General features: G+C 42.3%; 1 protein-coding gene across 5 annotated transcripts in view; it reads left to right on the forward strand.

The window, feature by feature from the left end:
• ZFYVE1 (zinc finger FYVE-type containing 1) overlaps window positions 1-16,226 on the forward strand; it is a 60,837-nt gene that overhangs the window by 23,623 nt on the left and 20,988 nt on the right. For 3 of the 5 annotated variants that reach the window (XM_012741091.2, XM_012741101.2, XM_076003883.1), the window contains 2 exons: window positions 1,789-2,293; window positions 8,057-8,271. In XM_012741091.2, coding sequence (XP_012596545.1) covers window positions 1,789-2,293; window positions 8,057-8,271 — 720 coding nt within the window. Of the gene's footprint in view, window positions 1-1,788; window positions 2,294-8,056; window positions 8,272-14,980; window positions 15,134-16,226 lie in introns of those variants that run through there. The other 2 variants (XM_012741135.3, XM_012741126.3) reach the window with 2 other exon arrangements.

Below are 16,226 nucleotides of genomic sequence, written 5' to 3' on the forward strand. Positions count from 1 at the left end.
ATGATATTTCATATGTTTTTCTCAATCTCCCAGTCTAAGGTTAGGTAAGTAAAACTTAAATAAAAAGACTCCCATGGATTTAATGAAAATCTGCCATGATAGTAATTTTTCCCCACTGAAAAACTAATTGAAATGATTCAGAATACATTTTCCAACAGAATCTTTCAGATGTACAATTCCTTCCAAATACTAGTCTCATCGATTTCTAACCAATCATACAAGTATAGGGAAATACAATAGTATAGTTAAAAAAGAGAAGCCAATACTAGGTCAGTAGACATTACTTCAATACAAGGCCCATTATTTGCCAACAGCAGAAATGTGTAGTCTCAGTACAGCATTCTGAGCCTCCTCTGAAATTTAGCGAACAAGGAATTAGGAAGACTATAAAGGAGGGCTGGGCAAGGTGGCTTATGCCTGTAATCCTAGCACTCTGGGAGGCCGCTTGAAGTCAGGAGTTCGAAACCAGTCTGAGCAAGAGTGAGACCACGTCTCTACTATAAATAGAAAGAAATTAATTGGCCATCTAATATATATAGAGAAAAAATTAGCCAGGCATGGTGGTACATGCCTGTAGTCCCAGCTACTTGGGAGGCTGAGGCAGGAGGATTGCTCGAGCCCAGGAGTTTGAGGTTGCTGTGAGCTAGGCTGACGCCATGGCACTCTAGCCTGGGGAAACAGAGTGAGACTCTGTCTCAAAAAAAAAAAAAAAAAAGACTATAAATGAGGAACTGATAACAATCATGACAGGAAATGATTAATACATAAATAAGAATTTCTACCGAGTCAGGTCAAAGTAAGAACACATTTAAGAAATATCCAAGGTGGAAAAAAATAAATGCATAATGAAGTAAGGGGTGGAAGCAGATTGATTGCTTTTTATAGCTGAATAGTATTTCGGTATATGGCTATACCACATTTTGTTTATCCATTCATCAGTTGATGGGTATCTGGGTGATTTCCACTTTTTTGGCTGTTACAGATAATGCTTCCATGATTGTTCATGTACATACAAGTTTTGTGTGGACATATGTTTAGTGGAATTAGAGTCATGTGGTAACTCTGTATATAACTGCCAGGCTATTTTCTTGCCCACACTTCTTGTTGTTTTTGATCATGGCTACTCTAGTGGATGTGAAGTGGCATCTCCTTGTGGGTTTGATTTGCATTTCCCTAATGATAAATGATGTAGAGCATCTTTTCATGTGTTTATTAGTTGATTGCGTATCTTCTTTTGGAGAAATGTCTGTGCAAATTCTTTGCATATTTTTTAATTGAGTTATTTGACTTCATTGTTGAATTATAAGATTTCTTTGTATTCTGAACACCAAGACCTTATCAGATATTTGATCTACAAATATTTCCTTTCATTCTGTGGGTTGATTTTTCACTGTCTTGATGGTGTTCTTTTTAGTACAAAGTTTTTAATTTTGATCAAGTCTAGTTTATCTATTTTTGCTTTTGCTACTTGGGCTTTTGGTGTCATATCTAAGAAACTGTTGCTTAATCCAAGGTCACAGAGATTAATTACCTTGTTTTCTTCTCAGAGTGTTATGGTTTTAACTCTTTCATGACCACTTAGTTCTTATATCGACTGAGGCTTAGAGGCTCCTGTGAGCCGTTTGCTACGGGTGGGAGGTTGGGGTGCTCTTATCCTGGAGCTTCCTTTCCTTGCCACTTTGACAAGTCAAGCAAGGACCTTGGCCCTGGGAAACACTTGTTCTTCTTATAACTGTTTCTAGTTGTTTTGCAGTTTCTGTATTTTATTGTCCTATTTTTTTTTTTAAGGTAACAAATGAAGAGGACTTTATTAGAAAATTGGACTGCAAACCTGATCAGCATCTGAAGGTGGTTTCCATTTTTGGAAATACTGGTGATGGAAAGTCTCATACTCTCAACCATACTTTCTTTTATGGCCGTGAAGTCTTCAAAACCTCCCCTGCCCAGGAGTCCTGCACTGTGGGAGTGTGGGCAGCCTATGACCCAGTCCACAAAGTAGCAGTGATAGACACGGAGGGGCTCTTGGGGGCTACTGTGAATCTAAGCCAGAGAACACGGCTGCTACTTAAGGTCCTGGCCATCTCAGACCTGGTCATCTATCGAACTCATGCAGACCGGCTGCATAATGACCTCTTCAAATTCCTTGGGGATGCCTCAGAGGCTTATCTGAAGCACTTTACCAAGGAGCTCAAGGCTACCACTGCCCGCTGTGGCCTGGATGTCCCTTTATCCACTCTGGGTCCTGCAGTTATCATTTTCCATGAGACTGTGCACACTCAGCTACTGGGCACTGGTGAGTAGATGGCGAACTGCATCACATATTGACCTTTGTGGATACTGGGAGGCAGCCATTGGACTGCAATAGGAACTTGGTAGTGGTAGATTGCCCAGAAAAATTTCTGCCCAGGCAAGACATAAGGAAGTGTCTGAAGAGGGATGAAGTGATAAACCATGTCAAATCTGCTTATAGGCTAAGTAGTATAAGGATTGAGAATTGCCAGTTGGCTTTGGCAATATAGAGGTCCTTGGTGGTCTGAGTAAAAGCTAGTTCCCTGAGGTGGTGGGCATGAGAGCTTAATTGGAGTGGGATAAAGAGAAAACAGGAAGCCATGAACAGTGGCTTGCTTGTAATTCCAGTTACTTGTGAGGCCGAGGTGGGAGGATTGCTTGAGCCTAGGAGTTCCAGGCCAGCCTGGGCAACATAGTGAAATCCCATCTCTAAATAAAAAAAAATTTTTTAAATAAATAAAAAAGAATAGGAGGAGAAGAATTAATGTAGTGAGTATATTCACCTTTTTCAAAGAGTTCTATAAAGTGAAGCAGAACAATGAAATTGTAGCTGGAGGCTGATATGGGATTTCAAGGATTTTTCCCAGTTTAATATTTAAGGTGTGACATATTACACATATTTGTGTACCAATGGGAATGATTCATTAGAAAGGGAACAATGTAGGCCGGGCATGGTGGCTCATACCTGTAATCCTAGCACTATGGGAGGCCAAGATCATTTGAGCTCTGGAGTTCAAGACCAGCCTGAGCAAGAGCAAGACCCCATCTCTACTAAAAAATAGAAAGAAATTAGCTGTACAACTAAATAAAAATATATAGAAAAATTAGCCAGGCATGGTGTCGCATGCCTGTAGTCCTAGCTATTCGAGAGGCTGAGGCAGGAGGATTGCTTGAGCCCAGGAGTTTGAGGTTGCTGTAAGCTAGGCCGATGCCACGTCACTCTAGCCAAGGCAACACAGTGAGACTGTCTCAACAAAAAAGAAAGGAAACAATGCAGACTCAAGAAAGCAGAACAATTGGAGTAAGGCCTAGGCGGAAGGGTTGGCCTTAGTTAGGACCATGGACAGTTCATGCAGAATAAAAGGAGAGAAAGGAAAGTATATGGATGCAGTTGCAGGTAAATAGGTAGATGTGGTGGTGGTGTGGTATGTGTGTGTGGAAGTTCTTGTCTTATTGTTTGTATTTTCTTAGAGAAATAGGAGCAAGATCAAGATCATCACCTGAGCAGGAGGGTCAGAGAGCAGGTGCCACAACAGTAATTAGATGGGGGGAGGACAGTAGTGTTGGCCTTAAAACAATTACAACATTCACTTGTTCATTTAGTCATCAAAGGTTATTGAGTGCACGTGTGCTGAGTACCAAGGTACATAGCTATAAAAAGAAAAAGCAATTCCCACCCTTGAATAGGTCACAGTCTAGTTGGGGAGACCACACCATGTTCTATTCTGTAGATGTAGGTACTGGAGCTGTGGGAGTGTGGAGGAGGGCCTCTGTACACCTCCTGATGGGATCTAGGCAAAAGCCAGTGAATTTGAACTCTGAGAGACTTGGCTAGAGGAGGAGAGGAAGATGTTCTAGGAAGAGTAAATCCCTAGTGGCTTCAAGGAGCAAGTTGTGTTTGGAGAACTGCAAGTAGTTCTGCAGTAGCTTCCAAAATTCCATTCTTGCTCCCTTCACTGCGGTCTCCACATAGCATCCAGAGTGATCTTTTCAAAAGCTTAATTTATACTTTAGGTCATGGTATACTCCTGCTTATGTCAGTCAGTGTCTTTTGACTATATCAAAATAAAATCCAAACTCCTAATATGGTGTTTCATTTTAACTCCTGCCTAAGCCTCTGACCTCCTTCTCTAGTGTTATCCCTTTCCTTCTCTTCCTATCCACTGAACATCACCCTCCCCTCCCGCCGTGTGTCTGAAGCATAGCTTGTGGGGGAGGGAACGGTGGAGATATGCAGGGATCAGGTCATGGGTAGCCCTGACTCAGTTCTCAAGAATGACAGGAGTCCCTGAAGGATCTTAGGCAGAGAGTTACATGATCATATCTATATTTTCTTTCTTTTCATTGAGACAGAGTCTCGCTTTGTTGCCCAGGCTAGAGTGAGTGCCATGGCGTCAGCCTAGCTCACAGCAACCTCAAACTCCTGGGCTCAAGCAATCCTCCTGCCTCAGCCTCCCGAGTAGCTGGGACTACAGGCATGTGCCACCATGCCCAGCTAATATTTTCTATATATATTAGTTAGTCAATTAATTTCTTTCTATTTATAGTAGAGATGGGGTCTCGCTCTTGCTCAGACTGGTTTCGAACTCCTGACCTTGAGCGATCCACCTGCCTTGGCCTCCCAGAGTGCTAGGATTATAGGCGTGAGTCACTGCGCCTGGCCCATATCTATATTTTCAAGAGATTCCTGGGTAGCCTATTGCAGGCATGCCTGGAGGCTGGGAGGGGGTTATCGAGGTACCCAGATGAGAAGTGGCGGAGAATGAATCTGGGCAGTGGCAGCAGGAGGGAAGTGGATAGACTAGGCCATCAAGGAGATTGAATCTGAAGAAGCTGGGACCAGTTGGATTCTGGTCGTACCAATTACTCATGACCTATAGGAACGTGAGAAATCCAAATGTTCCAGAATAGGTCAGGCATGGTGGCTCATGCCTATAATCCCAGCACTTTGGGAAGCTGAGGTCAGAGGATCACTTGAATCCAGGAGTTTGAGACCAGCCTGAGCAACATAGTGAGACTCTGTTGCTACCAAATAATAATAAGTTAAAAAAAAGTTACAGAATGGAGGAAGAGACTCACTAGCAAGTACCCATAGGTAAGAAGAGGAGTTAAGAGATGCTGACTTTATACCACTTTAGATCTTTAACATTGGTGAGGGAAAAGTTTTATTGCCAGTTCAGGATTTTGAAATAACAAGTCTCCCAAAAGTTACTTATTTTTTTGCTATATGTCATGCACTATGGTGGATGTTTCTTTTTTTGAGACAGAGTCTTGCTTTGTTGCCCAGGCTAGAGTGAGTGCTGTGGCGTCAGCCTAGCTCAGCAACCTCAAACTTCTGGGCTCAAGCAATCCTGCTGCCTCAGCCTCCCAAGTAGCTGGGACTACAGGCATTCGCCACCATGCCTTGCTAATATTTTCTATGTATATTAGTTGGCCAATTAATTTCTTTCTATTTATAGTAGAGACGGGGTCTCACTCTTGCTCAGGCTGGTTTCGAACTCCTGACCTCGAGCAATCTGCCCGCCTCGGCCACCCAGAGTGCTAGGGTTATAGGTGTGAGCCACCGTGCAAGCCTGGATGTTTCTTAAATAAATGCTATCTTACTGTGTCTTTGTGATTCAGCCCAGTCAATAGCAGCCCCATCTTACAGGTAAAGAAACTGAATTGAGAGAGCTTATGTTATGTAACCATGGAGGTTCTAGCTAGTAAGTTGCAAAATTGAAGTTCAAAAGAAGGTCTTCTAACTCCTAAATCCAGTAGTTTTTGGAATATCATTGCTGCTTCTTGAAACCTTGAGATGGAACTAGGGCAGCCAGATTTTATGCAGGGTAGGAGAGGTGCCAGAATTGTGGGCTGATTGGTAATTTGATTTTTTTCTAATTTTTTGTTTGATCCTCCTTTTCTAGATAGAGGATTCCTAGGTAGGAGTTTAAGTAGGCAAATGAATGATTTCTGTTTACAAATGGGCAGGGCCAAGTCATTGTGGAGCAATGATATGTGTGTCCAGGGACAAGCTGTCAAGTTATGTAGGGAGGAGGTCATTTTGGGAAGAAGTAAAGTTATTGAGCTCCTGGGTGGCTTTGGGAGAAGTCAGTGACTGATGGCCTACCCCTAGGACACTGCTTGATGCTTCCCTCAAAACTAGCTGCCTGGAAAAGTTCAGCGGGAGATAGGATTAAGGAACTGCAGAATTATGGCTACTTCTCTTTGATGACTGTACCTTTAGAGCCAGCCATGGTAGCCCAGGTCTGTCATCACAGCTCCTCAGCAAAAGGCAGGAGGATGGCTTGAGCCTGGTAGTTCAAATCTAGCCTGGGCAACATAATGAATCTCTCTGTCTCTCTGTCTCTCCCTCTCTCCCTTTCCTCTCCCTTTCTCTCCTTCTCTCCCCATCTCTCCCCACTCTCTCCCTCTCTCCCCACCTCTTTGTGTGTGTGTGTGTGTGTGTGTGTATATATATATATATGACTATTGTACCTTTAATTTCAAGCTAATATACTGTTGATGTCATTTGGGATGATTTTGTTGTTAAAATATTAAAGGAAGCCATGGTGGCTCATACCTGTAATCCTAGCACTCTGGAAGGCCAAGTCGGGAGGATTGCTTGAGTTCAGGAGTTACAGACCAGCCTCAGCAGCAAGAGCGAGACCCCGTCTTTACTGAAAGTAGAAAAAATTAGCTGGTCATGGTGGCACATGCCTGTAGTCCCGGCTACTTGGGAGGCTGAGGCAGGAGGATTGCTTGAGCCCAAGAGTTTGAGGTTGCTGTGAGCTAGGTCGATGCCACGTCACTCTAGCTTGGGCAACAGAGTGAAACTCTGTCTCAAAATAAATAAATGAATGAATGAATGAATGAAATTAAAACAGAAAGTCCTTTCAATCTTTACCTCCAAAACATTTATTGAATCCATCTGTACTATCACTGCCCAAATTTCTGGACAAATGCTGAGGCTGTGGGCAAGCTGATACCCTCATACATTGGTAGGTTGCCCACGGCTTCATCACATAAGACCAGATTTTTCTGCCGGGCGCGGTGGCTCACGCCTATAATCCTAGCACTCTGGGAGGCCGAGGTGGGCGGATTGCTCGAGGTCAGGAGTTCAAAACCAGCCTGAGCTGGACCTGAGCTGGACCTGAGCGAGACCCCGTCTATACTCTAAAAATGGAAAGAAATTAATTGGGCAACTAATACATATAGAAAAAAATTAGCCGGGCATGGTTGCACGTGCCTATAGTCCTAGCTACTCGGGAGGCTGAGGCAGGAGGATTGCTTGAGCCCAGGAGTTTGAGGTTGCTGTGAGCTAGGCTGACGCCACGGCACTCACTCTAGCCTGGACAACAAAGTGAGAATCTATCTCAAAAAAAAAAAAAAAAAAAGACCATAATTTTCAATTCTTTTAAATGTTCATTAGTAGGTAACTGGTTAAATATATCCACAGGATGGAAGACTATATATAGCTGTTGAAAAGAATAAGGAACTTTTCAGAGTATATCATGACAAGGATAGATACTTACAGTATGTTATTCAGTGATAAAAAAGCAAGTTACATACATCTGTTGGTAATTGTATAGATAAAAACTCTGTCTGGGCCTGCTAGAGTCTGAAAAAGAGAAAGGGTGAACATTGAGCTATAGTTTCCTTTGCAGAGTAAGAGGGAGCAGAGGTCATACATTTCTTTCCTTTTTTGCTTTGGCATGTCTAGATTTTTCTTACAATGATGGAGCTTTAATTTTAAAAAGACTCTTCCTTGAAGTATAATATCCACATAGAAAAATGTACATCATATCAGAAGTGTATAATGTGATGAATTTTCACCTGTGGCACCTGTGCAGTCAGCACCAGCCCATAGAACACCAGCTGCCTCCTCATGCCCCTTTCCAGGCGAGGGGGACCTGAATTCCAACAGCACAGATTAGTCCTGCCTGCTTATGTACTTTATATATATGGAGTCTCAGAGTATCTTACTTTTATAATGAAACATAGGTAACTTTTCTCGTGAAAGGAGAGGTCACTCGGTGCTCACGTGCCTGTGTTTCTGCTTGGACAGATCACCCCTCAGAGGTGCCAGAGAAGCTCATCCAGGACCGGTTCCGGAAGCTGGGCCGCTTCCCTGAAGCCTTTAGTTCCATTCACTACAAGGGGACGAGGACTTACAACCCTCCCACAGACTTTTCTGGGCTTCGGCGTGCTTTGGAGCAGCTACTGGAGAACAATACTACCCGCTCTCCCCGGCACCCCGGGGTCATCTTCAAAGCCCTGAAGGTCAGTTGGCTTCTGCCCCACGTGCTGCTCAGTGGGTACCAGTGGGTGGTAAGAACACGCAGTTCTCCAGCGTGTTTGGTGCTGGCCATTGGAAATCAGGACTGGAAAGGGAGGTCATAAGAAGAGGAAGTACACAAATGGAATTCACACTTATCGAATGCCTTTGTCTTGCTAGGAGTGCAAGTGCGGAGAAGTCATGAGTGACAGTAAAAAAAGTGACAGGTCCTCATCTTGGAGAAATACTAGGTTTTTGGGGAAAAGGAAAAAGCATTCATTTGCACAGAACATGGTGGTTTGGTCTAGCCCTGGTGAGTTGATATGTTGAGGCTCACTGAATCTGGACAGCCTTTATGCTTTTCTTTATACATCAACTCACTTTTTTTCCTTACCTACATTAATTTATTCAAGAAGGAAACTTTTTATTATCACTGTAAGTAGAAAACTAGTATCACAGGTAGAAAATTACCAAGACAAAACACAAAAACCTGCCATATGATAATAATAATTGCTGTTTAGGGCAGGTGCGCTGGCTCACGCCTGTAATCCTAGCACTCTGGGAGGCCGAGGCAGGCAGATCGATCAATGTCAGGAGTTCGAGACCAGCCTGAGCAAGAGTGAGACCCTGTCTCTACTAAAAATAGAAAGAAATTAATTGGCCAACTAAAAATATAGAAAAAATTAGCCGGGCATGGTGGCACATGGCTGTAGCCCCAGCTACTTGTGAGGCTGAGGCAGCAGGATTGCTTGAGCCCAGGAGTTTGAGGTAGCTGTGAGCTAGGCCGATGCCATGGCACTCTAGCCCAGGCAATAGAGTGAGACTCTTGTCTCAAAAACAAAAACAAAAAATTGCTGTTTATTATATACCAAAGTTCAGAGTACTCTGTATGGGTTAGTTCATGTAATCCTTAGACCATCCGTAAGTTAAGTACTATTATCATCTTCATTTTGCTGGTGAGGAAATGAGGCACAGAGAGATGAAGTAATTAGTTACATATAGTCACTAAGTGACAACAGGCATAAACCCTGGCCATTTTACTCTAGATCTCCTTCTGATGACCAGGAAGGCTCTCCTGCCTCTCAACAAGTGTTTCTTAGTTAGAGGCTATTGCTAATTAAAGATTCTGAGACTGGGGCCTGTTTTTTCTTTACTTCAAAGGGAGATTAGCAGGTGTTCAGGAGATGATAAAGATATGCTATTACTCATGTGAGACTTTCTCCTTAACAGAATCTGAAATTTTGAGAAAGAATTAGAAAGGGAGTGATTTCTACTGTAGAATATGGTGTTAGGGTATCATGTATAATCACAACCTGTTTCACCTAAAATCCATCATAAACACCAGTGATATGAAGCCAACCATTTCGGCAACTGATCTCTAAGCATTATATCTTTTGTTTCTTTTTTCTTTTTTTTTTTTTTTTTGGCATATTATGGGGGTACAGATTTTAAGGTTTCAATAAATGGCCATTTCCCCCCCTCCCCCCAAAAGTCTGAGTCTCCATCATGACCATCCCCCAGATGGTGCACATCTCACTCATTATGTATGTATATACCCGCCCCCCGCCCACCTGCCCAATACCCTATTACTGTAGTACCTATGTGTCCACTTAGGTGCTACTCAGTCAATACCAGTTTGCTGGAGAATATATCTGGTGCTTGTTTTTCCATTCTTGGGATACTTCACTTAGTTCTTTTGTTTCTTAATATCGGGTAAATTGTTTTTCTTTTGCATCCCAGCAGTATGAATGTATTGTTTAGCTAAGTACGGTGAAATCCTGTCACAACCTTGCTGTTCCACACATTGTTTCCCCTGTAGCCCGTCAGATGGTGCTGGCTGCTGTGTTGCAGAGAACCTGCTGTCTGGGTGGGCTGCTAGCCCTTCAACCATGCCTGGTGCTGTGGAACCCTTCTGAGGCCCTCAGGGTTGAATCTGTCATCCCTGCTTTATGAAATAGCATCTTAGGCCTCCCAGGTGCTAGGTAGGAGGAGATCACTATACTGGTTGTTAACATCTCACTCCTACAGTGGTACTGCTGCTGTACCACTCCTACATTGTCATAGCCATCAACAGGCAAGAAATCGCTAGAACAGTGACATTGGGGGGAACAGAATAGGACTGAAAAGTATGACTTAAGGTATTACTGATCATTAAAAATTATCATTTTAGGCCAGGCGAGGTGGCTCACGCCTGTAATCCTAGCACTCTGGGAGGCCGAGGCGGGCGGATTGCTCGAGGTCAGGAGTTCAAAACCAACCTGAGCAAGAGCGAGGTCCGTCTCTATTATAAATAGAAAGAAATTAATTGGCCTGCTAATATATATAGAAAAAATTAGCCGGGCATGGTGGCGTATGCCTGTAGTCCCAGCTACTTGGGAGGCTGAGGCAGGAGGATCACTTGAGCCCAGGAGTTTGAGGTTGCTGTGAGCTAGGCTGACGCCCTGAAACTCACTCTAGCCCGGGCAACAAAGTAAGACTCTGTCTCAAAAAAAATAAATAAATAAAATAAAAATAAAGTTTGGGTTCTGAAGTCAGACCTATGTTGGGATCCCAGTTCTGCCTGTACCAGTTGTTTGGTCTTGGGAAACTATAGTTTATTTGTTGTTCATTCGTTCAACAAGTAAATGAGTGTCCCTGTGTGTCAGGTAGAGTTTGAGGTGCTAGAAATACAGTGGTAAATAAAACAGAAAAAAATCTCTGCCCTTATAGTACTACTTCCTCAAACCCTTTCTGACATCTGTACCACAGGGGTAATAATAGAATGTTCTTAACGAAGTTGAGGTGGGAATTAAATGAGAACATACTTAAGAAACAAAGTAGTTGGTATAAAGTAAATGTTCAGTGAATGTTCAGTTTTGTGAATAATATTAAGGAAAAACTATGAAAAATGATTTTTTATGAATAATTCATGAAATACATATTTCTAATTAGCATCTAAAGTGTACTTAGATATATTGGCTAATAATGTCCCTGTAGTGGCTTAAAGGCAGTAGGAGTGGAAGATAATACTTAGTAATGCAAACATTCTCAGAAGAGGCTGAGTCCATGCTGTGATATGCAAAGGGCTATAAATCTGATCACTATGAGTTATAAGGGAAGTAGACTAGTGGCTGGATTCCAGCAGGATTTTTTGCTCTTCTGGAAGCTAACCCCCGCTTAATGTTTAAATAATACTATCAGGGACAGTGAGTGCTGTACGTGGTAATGAGCGCACAGGGATTTTCCCCTCAGGAATCCTGGATGTGCTACCTTAGGCCAGTTTGTTAGGCACTTTGGAGAAATACAGTTACACTGTATTCTTACTAGCTGATAAGATTCATGAAGCTTTTCTGTGATTAAAATGAGCCCAGTCAGCTGGAATTCTGATGATTCTTGGTGACTGGTGTCCCCAAAATGTCACCTAGACTTGGTATTTCCTATTCTCTGTGGTGTAGTGGCTGCACTCCAGTGAGGCGTGGGACCTGCTCCTTCTGTCTTTGGGAAGGAGTAATCCCTTTTAGCACGTGATTAGGGTTCTCCCCAGAGAATTGTGCAGATCTGGCAATTTACCCAAATCCTTGAAAAAATTGTTTTTGCTTTTTTTTTGATTGCTTTTTGTTGTTTTTAACCCCCTTCTGTAATTAGAAGTAGCTAATTCTCTGATTGTCACTCTAATAGAAAGCCACCTTTAAGGTCTGTATTAGTCAAATTTACCAAGTAGAGTTTTATTGCCATTATAATTGATTCTAACTGAAGTTTTCATAGTTCACAGCAGTGCATACTATAATGTCTACCTATTCTCCACTTATTTTTAAATTTTGTTTTATGCTATTGTATGTATTTTTGTAACTAGCCTGAATCCTTTTTGGTACAAGAGAGTAGGGGTGACTATAAACAGATAATTATCAATGCCAGAATAATTTGTTTACCTTCTTGTTTCTCCCACTTTCTCTCTCTCTCCTTGCTATCTATTCTTTACTTGTAATTCCTCACTAACTCACTTAGGAAAGATTTTGAGAAGGCTAGGGACATGTTTTAATATGACTAATAGGATTATTTGTTACTTATTTTAAAAAGAAAATTGATGTCTTATTGTATGCATGTGCAGTTTTATACCATGCTTTTTTTTTTTTTTTTTTTTTTTTTTTGAGACAGAGTCTCACTTTGTTGCCCAGGCTAGAGTGAGTGCCATGGCATCAGCCTAGCTCACAGCAACCTCAAACTCCTGGGCTCAAGCGATCCTGCTGCCTTAGCCTCCCGAGTAGCTGGGACTACAGGCATGTGCCACCATGCCCGGCTAATTTTTCCTATATATATTAGTTGGCCAATTAATTTCTTTCTATTTATAGTAGAGACGGGGTCTTGCTCTTGCTCAGGTTGGTTTCGAACTCCTGAACTCAAACAATCCGCCCGCCTCGGCCTCCCAGAGAGCTAGGATTACAGGCGTGAGCCACCACGCCCGGCCTATACCATGCTTTTTTAATGGAACATTGAAGCCTAGGATTTTTTCTATACCCTTAAATAATCTGTGAAAACATGATTTTTAAAGAGCTGCACACTTTTTATTTGTATGAACAGATCATGTTCTACATTGAGTAGTTTTTCATTTTTCCCTATATGTATATAAAGGTATTTGTCCAAATTCTGCTATTTTCTTAGGATAAACTATGACTCCCACTATTACTACTGGCTAGCCTTTGTGACATGCTCACTATATGCCATGTACTGCTCTCTGCACTTTACATGTATTAATAATTCATGTAATCCTCATACCAACTCTATGACATAAGGAAACTGAGGCACAGAGACGTTAATTGATTTGTCTGGGATGCCTTATCTAGTAAGTGATGGAGAATTTGAACCGGGTAGTCTGGCTCCCAAGGACTTTTAAGCCTATGCTATATTCCTTCCCACTAGTTATACTACTTCTAAAGAGCTCAGAGGATGTGATCATTTTTCAAGGTTCCTGATCCATATTGCCAGTGGACTTTAGAAAGGTCATTCCCATAAGTTTCGAGGTAGGAGGATCACTTGAGACCAGGAGTTCAAGACCAGCCTGGTCAACATAGCAAGACCCTATCTCTATAAAACAAATAAAATTAGCTGGGCACAGTGGGGCACATCTGAAGTCCCAGCTACGTGGGAGGCTGGGGCAGGAAGATCGCTTGAGCCCAGGAGTTTGAGGTTGCATTGAGTTATGATCATTCCACTGTACTCCAGCCTGCATGACAGAGTGAGAACCCATCTCTTAAAAGAAAACAAGAAGATGTCATTTAAAAAATTATAAAAGCGGCTGGGCACGGTGGCTCACGCCTGTAATCCTAGCACTCTGGGAGGCCGAGGCGGGCCGATTGCTTGAGGTCAGGAGTTCGAAACCAGCCTGAGCAAGAGCAAGACCCCGTCTCTACTATAAATAGAAAGAAATTAATTGGCCAACTAATATAAATATATAAAATTAGCCGGGCATGGTGGCGCATGCCTGTAGTCCCGGCTACTCGGGAGGCTGAGGCAGAAGGATTACTTGAGCCCAGGAGTTTGAGGTTGCTGTGAGCTAGGCTGATGCCAGGGCACTCACTCTAGCCTGGGCAACAAGCGAGACTCTGTCTCAAAAAAAAAAAAAATTATAAAAGCAATGCATGTTCATGATAGTTAAAGTAGTACAAAAAATGTATGAGGCATGAGTTAAGTCCCTTTTCCTTCTCACCTCCCCACTCCTCACTCTGTAGAGATAACAATACTTTCTTGCATAAGCCTCCAGAAATTTTCAGTGCTACATAAGTGCATTGTAAGTATATGGTTATCTTTCTATATTAGTACATAATACATGCCTCATTCTTTCTAATGCCATTAGAATACTTTTAAAATGTTATTAGCTATGTCTTATTTATGAGGCTCCACCTGATTGATGCAGCACTATTGGATTCAGGAGGAGTGCAAGTATAACTTTTCATATTCATTATTGACCAGGAAGTGTGGATTTGGAAATGTGATTAATGGGAAGGAATAAAGAGTTTGGAGAGAGAGCGATCTGTAGCCACTTTCTGCCCTAGTGGCTTGCCCATATGTGCCTGGGAAGAGTTTCCTACTCACTCTGATGACAGGATCACTTTCCCGGCCATTCAGCCACCTTGTGGTCCAGGCCCCCCCAGCCCCACTTCCCTTTTCCTAGTTGGGTTATTTCTTACTTCTTGACCATTCACTCCTTTGCTCAGCATCCACATAGCAACAGCCCATATACCTACAAGCAGAGCATACCCTCACTGAGTAGGTAAATCTGTTTAAAGAGATGCTAAGGTCCCTATTGAATAACAGAATTAATATCGAATAGAGGAGTTGAATATTGATTTAACTATGGTTGTACTTAAAATTCTGAGTAATTGGGAGAACCATTTTATTTTATTTATTTTTTTATTTTCTTTTACCCAGAGCCACGCCCAAGAAACCTTGAGCAAGTAGGCTCCTGGGAGTACCATTTTAAAGTTGAATTCATAATAGGTTTTATGTAATTCTTTAGCTTCTGACCTCTAAATGTAGAAACTGACTTTCCAATTTCATCACATCAGGAAGCATCTATTAAGTATTTATAATGTTACTGTGTTTTGTGGGGGGTGGCATCTTTGATTAGATTATAGAAGAGTATCTATTTTGAATCAGGAAATTCACTGCTAGCCCTTGATGACTGGGGCTAACCCTTTAGGCACAATAGAAAGAGCCACACTGTTGTCAAGGCAACCGAAGTTCAAGATCATCTGGTCTCCAGGCAACCTTTTCCAGACTTGCCTCAAATGCTTTCCCAAGCTTTCTCAGGAGGGGCCCTTCCCTGTCCTCCTCTTCCAGCTTTGGGACTCTAGGAGGAGGAGAGCCCAAGAAACCATGGAATGATGTGAGGTTTGGAATTTTTGAAACAGCTAAGTATTAACATATGGATCAGGTGGTAGGTAAAGAGTTGGAAAAGAAAATTCATGTTATAAAGGAGGACAGTTCCTCCCTACTCTTGTATCTAAAACACACTAAGATTGGCTTTGCTTGTTAGCAGTTACTGTTATATTCCTGTACTCCTGATTCTTGTAAGGCCCCCTGAAGCTTGTCATGGTTTGATTCATTACTGTCAGCTTGTGACTTGTGAAAGTGAGATGTTTGTTCTCTTACCCAGCACGTGAGAGGGTGGGTAGACCACCATCTGAATTGACAAGGCTGATTTGTCTGGGAGTTCTTTTTCTGATGTCATAAGAGGTTACTGTTGCCTTGGACAACATAAGCTAATAGTGAATTTGTCTATGGCAGGGGACGATGGTGGGTCCGTGGGCATAAGCACTGTGGGCAGTCAGGCTGCAGATTGTTTCTTGCCAAGCTTTGCGATACTCAAACCTGTAATATCAGCGATGAGGGAGGATCGCTTGAGGCCAAGAATTCGAGACTAGCCTGGGCAACATAGTGAGACCCTGTGTCTACAAAAAAAGAAAAAAATATAGCCAGGCGTGGTGTCTCATGCCTATAGTCCCAGCTACTGGGAGGCTGAGGCACAAGGATTGCTTGAGCCCCAGGGTTTGAGGCTGTAGTGAGCTATGATCATGCCACTGCACTCCAGCCTGGGTGACAGAGCAAGACTCTGTCTTTTCATAAAAAAAAAAGCCCCCATACCTTCTGTAGTGCCTTCTACACTTCTATATTCCTTAGCTATTTCCTCTTTTTTTCTTACTTTCTCTATCATCTCACTAGATATTGAACATCTCTTTGCAGCTAAATATTTCTCCTGCAAATGCAATTAGCCATGGAGACCAGCGAGCTATCATGAAAATGAGGTTCTTACATCCCGTACATTACCTGGATTAAGTAGTAAGAGTGCCTACTGAAGAAAGTAGAATAATCCTCAGTATTAAAATCAATAAAAATGATATTAATAATGACAGCTAACGTTTTCTGAGTGACCAGTCTATGTCAAGTGCTCCACATGGGTGACCACCTCTGATCTTCACAGTGT

The sequence above is a fragment of the Microcebus murinus genome, chromosome 6 (assembly GCF_040939455.1).
Source record: "Microcebus murinus isolate Inina chromosome 6, M.murinus_Inina_mat1.0, whole genome shotgun sequence".
Taxonomy (NCBI): Eukaryota; Metazoa; Chordata; class Mammalia; order Primates; family Cheirogaleidae; genus Microcebus; species Microcebus murinus.